This window comes from Rhamphochromis sp. 'chilingali' (assembly GCF_963969265.1).
Source record: "Rhamphochromis sp. 'chilingali' genome assembly, chromosome: 21".
NCBI classification, from domain to species: Eukaryota; Metazoa; Chordata; class Actinopteri; order Cichliformes; family Cichlidae; genus Rhamphochromis; species Rhamphochromis sp. 'chilingali'.
The window spans coordinates 27984432-27994560 of record NC_137949.1 but is presented as its reverse complement, the minus strand read 5'-3'; the positions used below and the strand labels follow the sequence as shown (position 1 = coordinate 27994560).

The window sequence follows — 10129 nt, the reverse complement described above, 5'->3', positions numbered from 1 at the left end:
CTTAACTCACTGGGACAAAACATTTTCATTTCAAATATATTCATGTTTCATCTGTATTTTCCACCAGTGTTTGTTAAAGCATTTTACCTCAAGCTGTGCTAATGCGGAGATCAATATTGCTAGCTTAAGTTTTATTGCAGTAAAGGTAAACATTTAACCCATATCAAATGTGGAAAATGTCAATTGTAAATGCAAATTTAATGTCATAATTCACTGTTTGAGTCATCTCAAGTTCGCTTTTTATTGATTTAATCCTACAGGGAGTTTTAAGTACAGTTAAAAATTCCTCATTTTTCCTTTTGTTTATAAGCACCAAGTTAAAAAAAAAAAAAAAAGAAAAGGGCAAAGGCTGAACTTGGTTTATAAAAGGTTTTATTTATGTTAACATAGCCGATACATACAGATTCAACAGACTGTTCAACAAGGCTTCTGGGGGGGGGGGGGGGTGTCTACAACTGAATGAATAGCAAAATAGTGGTCCAAATCTCTAGTGACAATCACTGGACAGACTAACATTTCACCCTTTCTAGGATGTGTACAAACTTGCATTGGAAATGGATAAACTTGACATTTGGACAGGTTTGTGTTACAGCAGTTTCCCATGTCAGTCTGAAGATGCACAAGACCCAGAAGATCAAGGTGGCCTCTCTGCTGGAGGATGAGGAGGACTGACATTATAAATAAATCAGAATATAACAGACTGGAGTGTGAACATCTACTTCAACATCCACATCTCAGTCTGGTTTTCCTTCTGTGACGTGAAATTTACAACGAGAGAAAATAAACAAAGTCCAACTAGTTCCCAGTGGACATCAAGTATCAAGACAGTGATGCATTAAGGACATTACAGGAAACTTCAAGTCTCATCACGGTGTATGAGTGATGAAAAGACAAGTTCACTGAAATTCAACCAGCTGTCCATCGGGGTCTAGTGCATGGACATCAGAGTCCTCGACATCCACAAGCTGGCTGCCTCTGAGCGCTGTTCTCGAACTCGCCACACCAGAGAGGTTTAAAGGAAGTGATGCGCATTAACAACTTATTATATTTAGGAAGTGTATCAACACCACAAGGTTTAAGAGACAAGCATGTCCCTGAATTTGATCACACGAGGCCCACTATTACCCACCAAGTATAAATGCTTCATCAGACCCAGGACAAAGTGAGGGAAGTTAAACCTGTTGCTGGGCGCCGGTTTAGCTCAGTGTGTCGAGCAGGCGACCACATGCCATAAGTCTGAGAGCGGCCGGCCCGGGTTCGAATCTGACCCACAACCCTTTGACGCATGTCTTCCCCTCTCTCTGCCCCCGCTTTCCTGTCCTTTCTTCACTGGGTGTATCAAAATAAAAAGGCCAAAAAAATTAAAACTGCTATGTAGCGACAGGTGTACTACAGTAAGATATACAAGGAAATTAGTATGTGTGTAATATTTGTTATTGGAACAAAATACAACCATTTTATGAAGTTTAGCTTTCCAGTTGTTTTGCCTCTAATTGAGGTAGGGAATCTGATATCATGTTGAGCTAGCATTCACGGTAAACTGCACACAAAGGGGATGGCTGAGACCACAAAGTACAGGAATGGAGGGTTCTCTCTTGTGTCCAAATCAAGTGTGTGTTTTTGTCGTTTCTCCCCCCCATATTAATACACAACCGTTTTCAGCAATGTTTTCATGGTAGAATGTTTAAGTGGAGCATTTTAAGGAATGAAGGATGTATAAAAAGTTGTTGTTTTTTTTCCTTTTATTTTTTGGAGTCAACCCCAGCAGCATGGGCTTGGGCTTCTTAGTTCGATGGCTTGGAGCCCTCTTCTCCCTCTCCCTCTTCAGTGGCGCTGTCTGATGTCCATAACTATGGGAGGGGGAGAGAGAGACAGAGAGATTTAAGACAGGCAAATATCCAGATTCATTCACAGATTATGATCAATTTAATGAAAATTTACTGTATTGTACACACTAAAAAACAGGGACACTGTTAAAAGGCATTTTTAATTGATTGGGTGGGGTCCAACACTTATCCGAACACGCAACCTGACAGTCTCAGCCATTTTATCATGAAGGGATACGGTTTTGAAGAATGACATGTTTCTTTTAAGCCAATTAAAAGTAATCGTGACTTTATAACCTCAATGTCACACAACATACATAAGCCAAAGACAAGTCATGCTCTGGCCTTTGCTACACTGACTTGTCAAGTGACAGAAAGCCTTCTTCCCCTCAGCACACAGACTGGCTGGATAACCACAGGAAGTCTGTGCATGTGCAGAAATAGCCGATTCATGCTTATGCTTGCATCTTTCATCAAAAAGGATCTGTACACTGCAGATTTGTCACTTGGGATAAAGAGTAATGGTATTTAAATGTTTGTGGCTAAGTATTGATTGTTTTTTCCAAACAAACCTTAAAAAAAAAAAAAATTAAATTACAACACTCCTTGTCATACATTGGGGTGGGACACTGGGGAAAAAAAAAAAAAAAAAAAAAAAAAAAAAAAAAAAAAAAAAGGCAGCTGCCCAAGCAAAGTTGTTTTATGGGTATCTCGATGCAAATTAACAGTCTGGGTTATCACTGAAACTGCAAACTGAGTGACAGCACTGCTTTAAGACATCCTTACTAGTTGTGATCATACTTTGTCAATTTTCTTTAAAGGAAAAGTTTACATTTCTAATTTTTGCAGGTTGTGTGTCTTTTCCCCAGATGTTTGTAACTCTTTGTAAGGGTCAGTGCACACGATTCAATGGCAATATATGATATACATCTTTAAGCAACATATAAGATGTCTCCTGTACAGGGAAGGAGGAAGAAAAAAAAAAAAAAAAAAAAAAAACTTACTACTGTAGGAGTAATAGGAGCTTAACCAGCGCTAACATATTACCTTGCCTTGGTGCGACTTAGTGTTTAACACATCAGTTTTGTGGTTTAAAAAGCACCAAAGTCACAAAACCAACAACCACAGTGATACACACAAAAAAAAAAAAAAAAGAAAAAAAAAAAAAAATTCCCCTTCTTCTTGCTTGAAACTTGAATTAGAAATTAAAAATACTGCCCAGCAATATTTTAGGTGTGGCTGAACATCAGGTTCATGACACTGAAACAACTATGATACATTCGGTTCAGTGAAAACTGTTTTATGTCAAAAGAGTAAAGCACTCACTGTCAGGTTATCTCTGAGGAGCTGCATGATAAGAGTGCTGTCTTTGTAGGACTCCTCTTGTAGATTGTCGAGCTCTGCAATAGCATCATCAAATGCCTGCAAGTGCAAAGATAAACAGCAACACTTAGAACTGATCCATTTCCAGCTGTTTACAACTTAAGACCTCAATTAGTTGTCAGATTACTATTAAAGTCTGTACCTGTTTGGCCAATTCACAGGCTTTTTCTGGGGAGTTCAGGATCTCATAGAAGAAGACCGAGAAGTTAAGTGCCAAGCCCAAACGAATGGGATGTGTGGGTTCCATTTCAGCCTTGCTGATGTTAAATGCTTCCTGGTATGCTTGCTGTGAGCTTTCAATGGTATCTAAAGGAAAAAATAAATCATTTGTGTAATTATCAAAGTTCCCAAACAAATCCATTGAACAGAAATTGTTCAACTTAAAGACTACACTCCACTTTCAGCAGGAAGCAAAACTGTAAACTTAAATAAATGAAAACTTACAAATGCTAGTGTGAGAATAAAATAACTGTAGTACTGATGTTAACTCACTTGTTTTGTTTTCTCCACTGGCAACTTCAGCAAGGTATCTATAGTAGTCACCCTTCATCTTTAGATAGAAGACTTTGCTCTCCGAATTTGAAGCATTTTTAATTAGATGGTCCTCCAGCAGTTTCTGTGAAAATAAATGTGAGATTAATTTCAAGTTTACAGACCAAATACTGAACAGCAAAACTTCAGTATGAATATTATTTATTGAGCCCCAAGTTAAAAGATGAGGACTGCAACATTCAACACCACTGGATGAGCAATGGTTCATCCAAGTGTCATGCTGGCCTACATCCATTAGAAAGCTCTCCTGCCTTTGCTCTTTACGAGTACATTCTGTATCCATCAGGAGTCAAGTGCATATGCTCACACTGTCATTTTGAAGGATCATTTTACTTTGTGGTAATTTCAGCTGAAGTTGCTCCAAATTGCACAGAACCAGGCCAGGCCTCTGGTGTGTCCCCAGCTGCCCCAGATACTTGCATTTTGTGCAAGGACTGTGCAGCATGGTTTCACATCTTATTGCTGACACTGCCGTTATTGCCATTTTGAAACAGCCATGGCATTGCTTATAGGCTAGAGATTTTCTCAGATATTTTATAAGGTACTATGTTTTTACAATACTCCCATTACAATGGTCCATTTGCACCCCCCCCCCCAATTTTAGCACATGCAGTAAAGACTAACAATGAGCATCTTTGCACAGATAACAAAGAAAACTAAGAAAACTAATTAAATCCACCTCATCTGAATTTGAACAGTTTAGATGATAACTACATCTGATATAGTTATGGTAAGATATACAATCAGGTGCCCAAAGTTTATTTCTTTCAATAAAAATAAAAAGCTACATACAACCCACATTAACATAAGTTAACCATTTGTGTGGGCTATACATAACATACTGGGGTAACAGCAGAAACTACAAGCTGATCATTTCTCCACCTGCATGTTATGCCTAAACAAACTCCATCCCGACTAGTGCTGAGAGGTATACGGTAATGGTTTAACGGTATAAAATTTTTGATTTTTTTCCCCCATATACCACAATCCCCACAGAAATTCCATGAGCAAAGTCTAGGGAAACAGAAGCTCTGGCTGCAATGGATCATTCCCATAATTACTACTTGAAACCACAAAGTTCAGAAAAGACCCATACTTGCTCCATGTGCATACTGCATACTCATTTAAAAAAAAAAAAAAAAAAAAAAAAAAGGAGAAAGAAAGAAAATGCTGTCCATCTCTAGCTGGCAAATTCAGAATCTGCCTGAAATTGAATCAAGTTTGCGAGAGAAGGAAACGCGAGCCCTGATGCTCAGTGGCTAGTTTACAGCTACCTTCTCCTTTCTAATTTCGTATGGGTTTTTTTTATAAATAAAGCCAAAGTTCTTTAACTTACTACTTGCCTAGAGCAATAAGCTTTGGTTGTAAAACCATCTTAAGCTTTAAAAACTGTACTTGCAAACTACTTTTTGCAGTTTTGAGTAAATAACTAGTTACTTAAGACATAAATGACTCCTTTTTACCATCCATCTGCAACAAAGACCAATGTAGAAAGTCTTACCAACCACATCTAGCCATTTTGCTTACATTTTACTTAAAACTTTATTTTTAGCTTTTTAAACTGTTAGTTTTAAATTTGTATTTGCGTATTTTTCCATTTACCAATTGCCTTGCTTTGTGCAAATATTGCATTTAGCTACTAGATTCTATTTCCAAGTTAAATTACTATCAACTGTTACGTTTCGGTCACCTAACAGTATTTTCCCCAACTTCGTGATGATTAAGCTAGGCTAAGTCATTCATCTTTGAGTGGATATGTACAGAGGATTACTTTGGCTAATCTGTCAGTGAAACTCACATGGCTTAACCGATTGAAAGTGCAGATTAACTGTTTGACTAAATGAAAAGCTTGATACTCTGCAGACAAACATCAATTTTACCTACAACTTCCGTTTTACAAATTTAAACCGTTTTCAAACAAAAAGGTCCATACCCGCCATTTCCAAACACGCTCAGCTGAAACACACAAGTGCTAAGCGTTCCTCTTTCATTGCATATTCTACACAATAGACAAGAAGAGGAGTGCATTTCCCTTCAGAGCTTTCACACAAAGCTCTGATTTCAGTCACCAGTGCTCACACACACACACACACAGCATGGTGTTGTTACATTTAATCCCAACTGTGCAAGTGTCTTCACATTTTTAATGTGAATTGATGTGCTTTCAGAGTATGGGCGGATCCCTTATCATTTCACTATTAGCTGCAGGGTGTTTCCTTTACTTTTTACATAGCAAAGGTTAATCAGGCAGAATAACGCAATGTGTCTGTGTCCTCCCTTTAGAATATCAAAGATGCCTACGCTGGAAATTAAGAGTTTTGCTGAAGGCTTTAATTTTTTTAGACTGTGTACAATTTAGGGTTTAAAACTTTTCAATAGCCTGCATCTGCTCAGCTGACAAGCCTATAGTTGTGTTTTAAAGCTCTAAATGCACATGCGTGAAAACCGGAGCAAAGCATCTCCACACCTCTGCTGTCTGCACAGTGAAAAGTCTAGCACTTGTCACTGTGCAGGAAATCAAATAAGGCGGCACATAAGCAGCTTACTCGTCTATTGCCGTCTTTGCTCTTCTTTGTGGGTGCATTACCAACTTGTAAGGCTTCAGCAGACAAGTTAAGGCATGAGCACTGACACGCCCTTCTCTGCTGACAGACCCTCAGTCAAGACTCAGTAGGGAGAAAGCTGAAAGCTGAGTCACTGCCATGCAAGCGCACATCCTCATGAACACGCATGGAAGATGGTGGAAAATGAATGCTTTCTACGTCTTTGCAACACATTTGAAAAAGGCATCAGCTCAGAAAAATTATTTCAATCTTATAACTAAGGTTTCACTTTGATCCCCTCTAATCCATTATCAAGGCCAGCTAGAAACAATGTAAAGAACCAATCTGTGATGTAGCATTGGGTTAAGTAGTAAAGCATACTCCAGCAACTTTGTAATGATAAGCCTTGAAATGCAGCAAGCAAAGTCTGAGAAGGTATTTAATTGGACTGGTTTTAATAGGTGGATCTGCACAACAAAGGATGACTTTTTTTTTTTTTTTTTTTTTTTTAAACCAATCAAGCTGAACTTGAGGAAGAGTGAGGCATTTCTGCATGTATAAATGGCACCAATAATATTATAGACTACACTGACTATCATCTACAGCATACATGCAGTGCATTTCCTAGGTTAAGCCTTTACCCATTTAGACACACCTTTTTGGTGCAGCTAATCTGACCTTTCCTCAGTTACAGCACACCCTCACAAGTTTAAGCCCATTGTTTGAAATCCAGATTCCCAAAAGACAGGAACAGTGGGAGGACAACATAATACTTCCTTGTCCCCACTGGTTTTAGAGTCCATATTTACAGGACAACTTACAGGAAAGAGCATTGAATTCAATTTAAAAAAAAAAAATAAAAAATTTTAAAATGCAAAATTAAAATGTGTGTGCGTATCATATTTAGATCTCAGGTAAAAAGTCTATTTGCTTAATTAAGTGCATTCTTAAAAGAAAAAAAAATCTTGTGGAAATCTCTCCTTACAACAAAACACATCAAGCATTTGCCACTCCCCTCAAGAGCAAACGTAGATTCTAAAAAAAGAAACGCTGCAGTTTTAGTCACCACTAACTAAAGTTGGTTACAATAATTATAATTTAGTCAGCAATAAGACATTACAGCTTAGCTTCCAGAGTACATATTCCAAGACTGTGGTCTCCATCTCACATATAAGCAACATGCGCTATGCTGCGCGATTTAAAGAAAAAAAAAATAAGTACAATTAAAAATATATATATATACACTTTACCAAAACACATCTGCAGATTTCATCCAGTTCTGATTCCACTTTCTCGCGATATTCTTTGACCATCTGCTGCTTCTTTTCGCAACCCTCGGTCTTCAGTCCGATGCTGGATATCACCCTCCATGAGGACCGCCTCGCCCCAACCACGTTTTTGTAGGCGACGGACAGCAGGTTCCTCTCCTCGTTTGACAGCTCCTCTCCCATCTCTGTAACAGCCTTCATACATTCTGCCATGTCGTCGTAGCGCTCAGCCTGCTCTGCCAGCTTGGCTTTCTGGATAAGATCCGTTTTAGCCATAGTTTATATATTTATTGAAGCGAGAAATGAGAAATCCCGGGAAGGTGAGTGACAGTCGAGGACTGTTACGCTTTAGAATGGCCGTAGGATGGGATGGACTGTGGCAATCCCCACAAGCTGCGGAAAGACGTTAACAATTAGTACGATGGGACATATCAATATACAACTGGAGGACAAGATATCCCAACGATAACCGTAACGGGGCGTAAAAACGGGTTTAAAATAGCACAATTTTTCCAAACTGAACGCGTTAAATCGCTTTAGCGTACAGAAATTTCCGATCCCAAACATAAGTAACCTGTAGTGTTAACAGTAAAGACACTTGATCTCGCTATACGGTTCTTTTAAAGCTGCGGTTTGCTGCGAGCATCGGAAGTAGGAGATCTACTGGCAAGCCCGTCTCACAATTGAACCCGCCACAAAGCTGTCTGCTGCACCTAGCTAGCGAGTTAGCAAAAGAACTAGCTGGCTACAACGGCCACTCCTTTCATTATGAAAAAAAAGTCACTAGTTCCAGAAAAGCCTAAACGTACCCACAACGTGTCACTAAAGCAATCCACCACTAACCGTATATTTTCCAGGAAAAAAATAAATACTCACTGTTGCTGACCTAATGAAGTCTAAATTTTCTCCCCAAAATGCTCCGTTATGAGATAGTGACTAGAAAGGAGAAGAACGGCGGTGGCAGCAGAAAAAACCCAACTGAACTGCTAAAATAAAGGGGGGTGTGGGGGGGGGAAGTCATCTGAGTGTTGACTCTCCAATCATAAGTCCGTCTCGCATTTGATTGACAGGAATAGTAAGCTCTGTAAACCTGTAGCTGTTTAGCGCGGGGGGAAAAGGCGGGCTTATGGTGGTAGTTTGGTTGAGCGGAACGCTGCAGAGACTGAGGCCCACGGGGTTTCCTCCAATGAGACCAAGGGATGAAGACGTCATCGCATTGCCATGGTGATGCTTATCCAATCACGCCCTTGCCTTCCACAAGCTGTGGGCACTGTAGGCGGGTGTGGTTCTGGCTTTTTTTCATGACTAGAAATTTGCCTTTTTAAGTGTTTTGGATAATATTTCATTGGTTCTTTCTTATTTTAAAGAAATCACTTGAGAACTTGAGTCGATATCTGCACATTTTAATTACTGTGGCTAATTTCTGTGTTGAAATCTATCCAGCTTTAAATCCAGTAGGCTTTAAATCCAGGCATAAGTATGTCAGTTAATCAAATAGCAATGCTGAATCCACTTTCACATATGAAGACAAGTCAGCAGCCTTGTTTATTTTGATTTTCATTCTGCTTTTTTGCCTGGATTTAAGCTACTTCAACTGTCACCAGGATTGATTTAAATGATTTAAATATCATCTTTAAAACTCCCAGTAATGCCCTCTAACAATGGAAGAGATTATTCTGCAGCAACTAAATAAAGTTGTTGCTTTCACATGGTAAAAGAAAGTGATCAGCTTTTGACTGAAGTAAATGGGATTACACTTTTATGACCGCATTAATTATTATACAATAATACAAAGATACAGTGCAAAGGTGTCTTTGCTTTTGATGTCGAGGACAATACAGAATAGGCTGAGTGGGCTTACGTAATGTGTTGAAAACCTTGTGAGGCTGCTCTCATCTAAAACCTGTATGACAGCTGATAACAACAGATAACAGCTCGCTCTCTCTCTCTCAGTTTCCCTGACACTTAAAAAATGACTATGATCTGTAGTTTACCTGATACTTCTAATTTTGTATCTGGGCTGGGCTTGCAGTGCAAATTGTCTGTCAAAAATGACTTTCCTTACTTACTTTGTATTAGTTGATTTGATTTCTTGTATGTTTGACAAGCAGTAACATGTCAAAACTTCAGTTTCCCAATTGACCACTTAAGACCAGCTCCAAATTATAGTGAAAATCTCATGAACCTCCATTTTACAATGCCGAACTAAACAGCAAAATTAAAGGTGTTTAAAGCCTTCAACAAAAGACGTTTCTTTTTTCTTTTTTTTTCTTTTTTTAAACTAATTTCCAGCTTCTAGATAACTGAGCTTTTAAGCCAGGGTGAACTGTATGTCAGCAGTAACCCTTGTCCCGTCTCCCTCCCCCCACCCCCAACTGGCTGAGGCAGATGACTGCCCCTCCCTGATCCTGGTTCTGCCAGAGGTTTCTTTCTGTAAAATGGGAGTTTTTCCTACTCACTGTAACCAAGTGGGGGTCTGGTTGTTGAGGTTTTATCTGTATTATTGAAGGGCCTTTACCTTTTAATATAATGTGCCTTGCAGTGCCTCCTGTTGTGA

The 10129-nt window shown here is 39.0% G+C and overlaps 1 protein-coding gene across 2 annotated transcripts; it reads right to left on the bottom strand.

The window, feature by feature from the left end:
- Positions 1 to 355: 355 nt before the first annotated feature.
- LOC308389861 (14-3-3 protein zeta-like) lies at positions 356 to 8599 on the bottom strand. Of its 2 annotated transcripts, none has more exons than XM_080871443.1 (6): positions 8449 to 8599; positions 7555 to 7965; positions 3702 to 3825; positions 3352 to 3515; positions 3153 to 3248; positions 356 to 1850 (listed from the first exon to the last, which is right to left on the bottom strand). In XM_080871443.1, exons 2-6 carry the CDS (start codon positions 7846 to 7848, stop codon positions 1785 to 1787), a joined length of 744 nt encoding a protein of 247 aa, XP_080727569.1. In that variant the 5' UTR covers positions 7849 to 7965; positions 8449 to 8599; the 3' UTR covers positions 356 to 1784. The 2 variants fall into 2 exon arrangements, with proteins under 2 accessions (XP_080727569.1, XP_080727570.1); XM_080871444.1 differs by having other exon boundaries at positions 8459 to 8584.
- Positions 8600 to 10129: the final 1530 nt, after the last annotated feature.

Coding starts and splice junctions, on each gene's coding strand:
- LOC308389861 (XM_080871443.1), bottom strand. CDS start 7,848: ATGGCTAAAACGGATCTTATCCAGAAAGCCAAGCTGGCAGAGCAGGCT. Junction 3,826..7,554: donor AAATCTGCAGATGTGTTTTG/GTAAAGTGTATA, acceptor TTATTTTCACAG/AAACTGCTGGAGGACCATCT. Junction 3,516..3,701: donor CAGTGGAGAAAACAAAACAA/GTGAGTTAACAT, acceptor TTTTTCCTTTAG/ATACCATTGAAAGCTCACAG.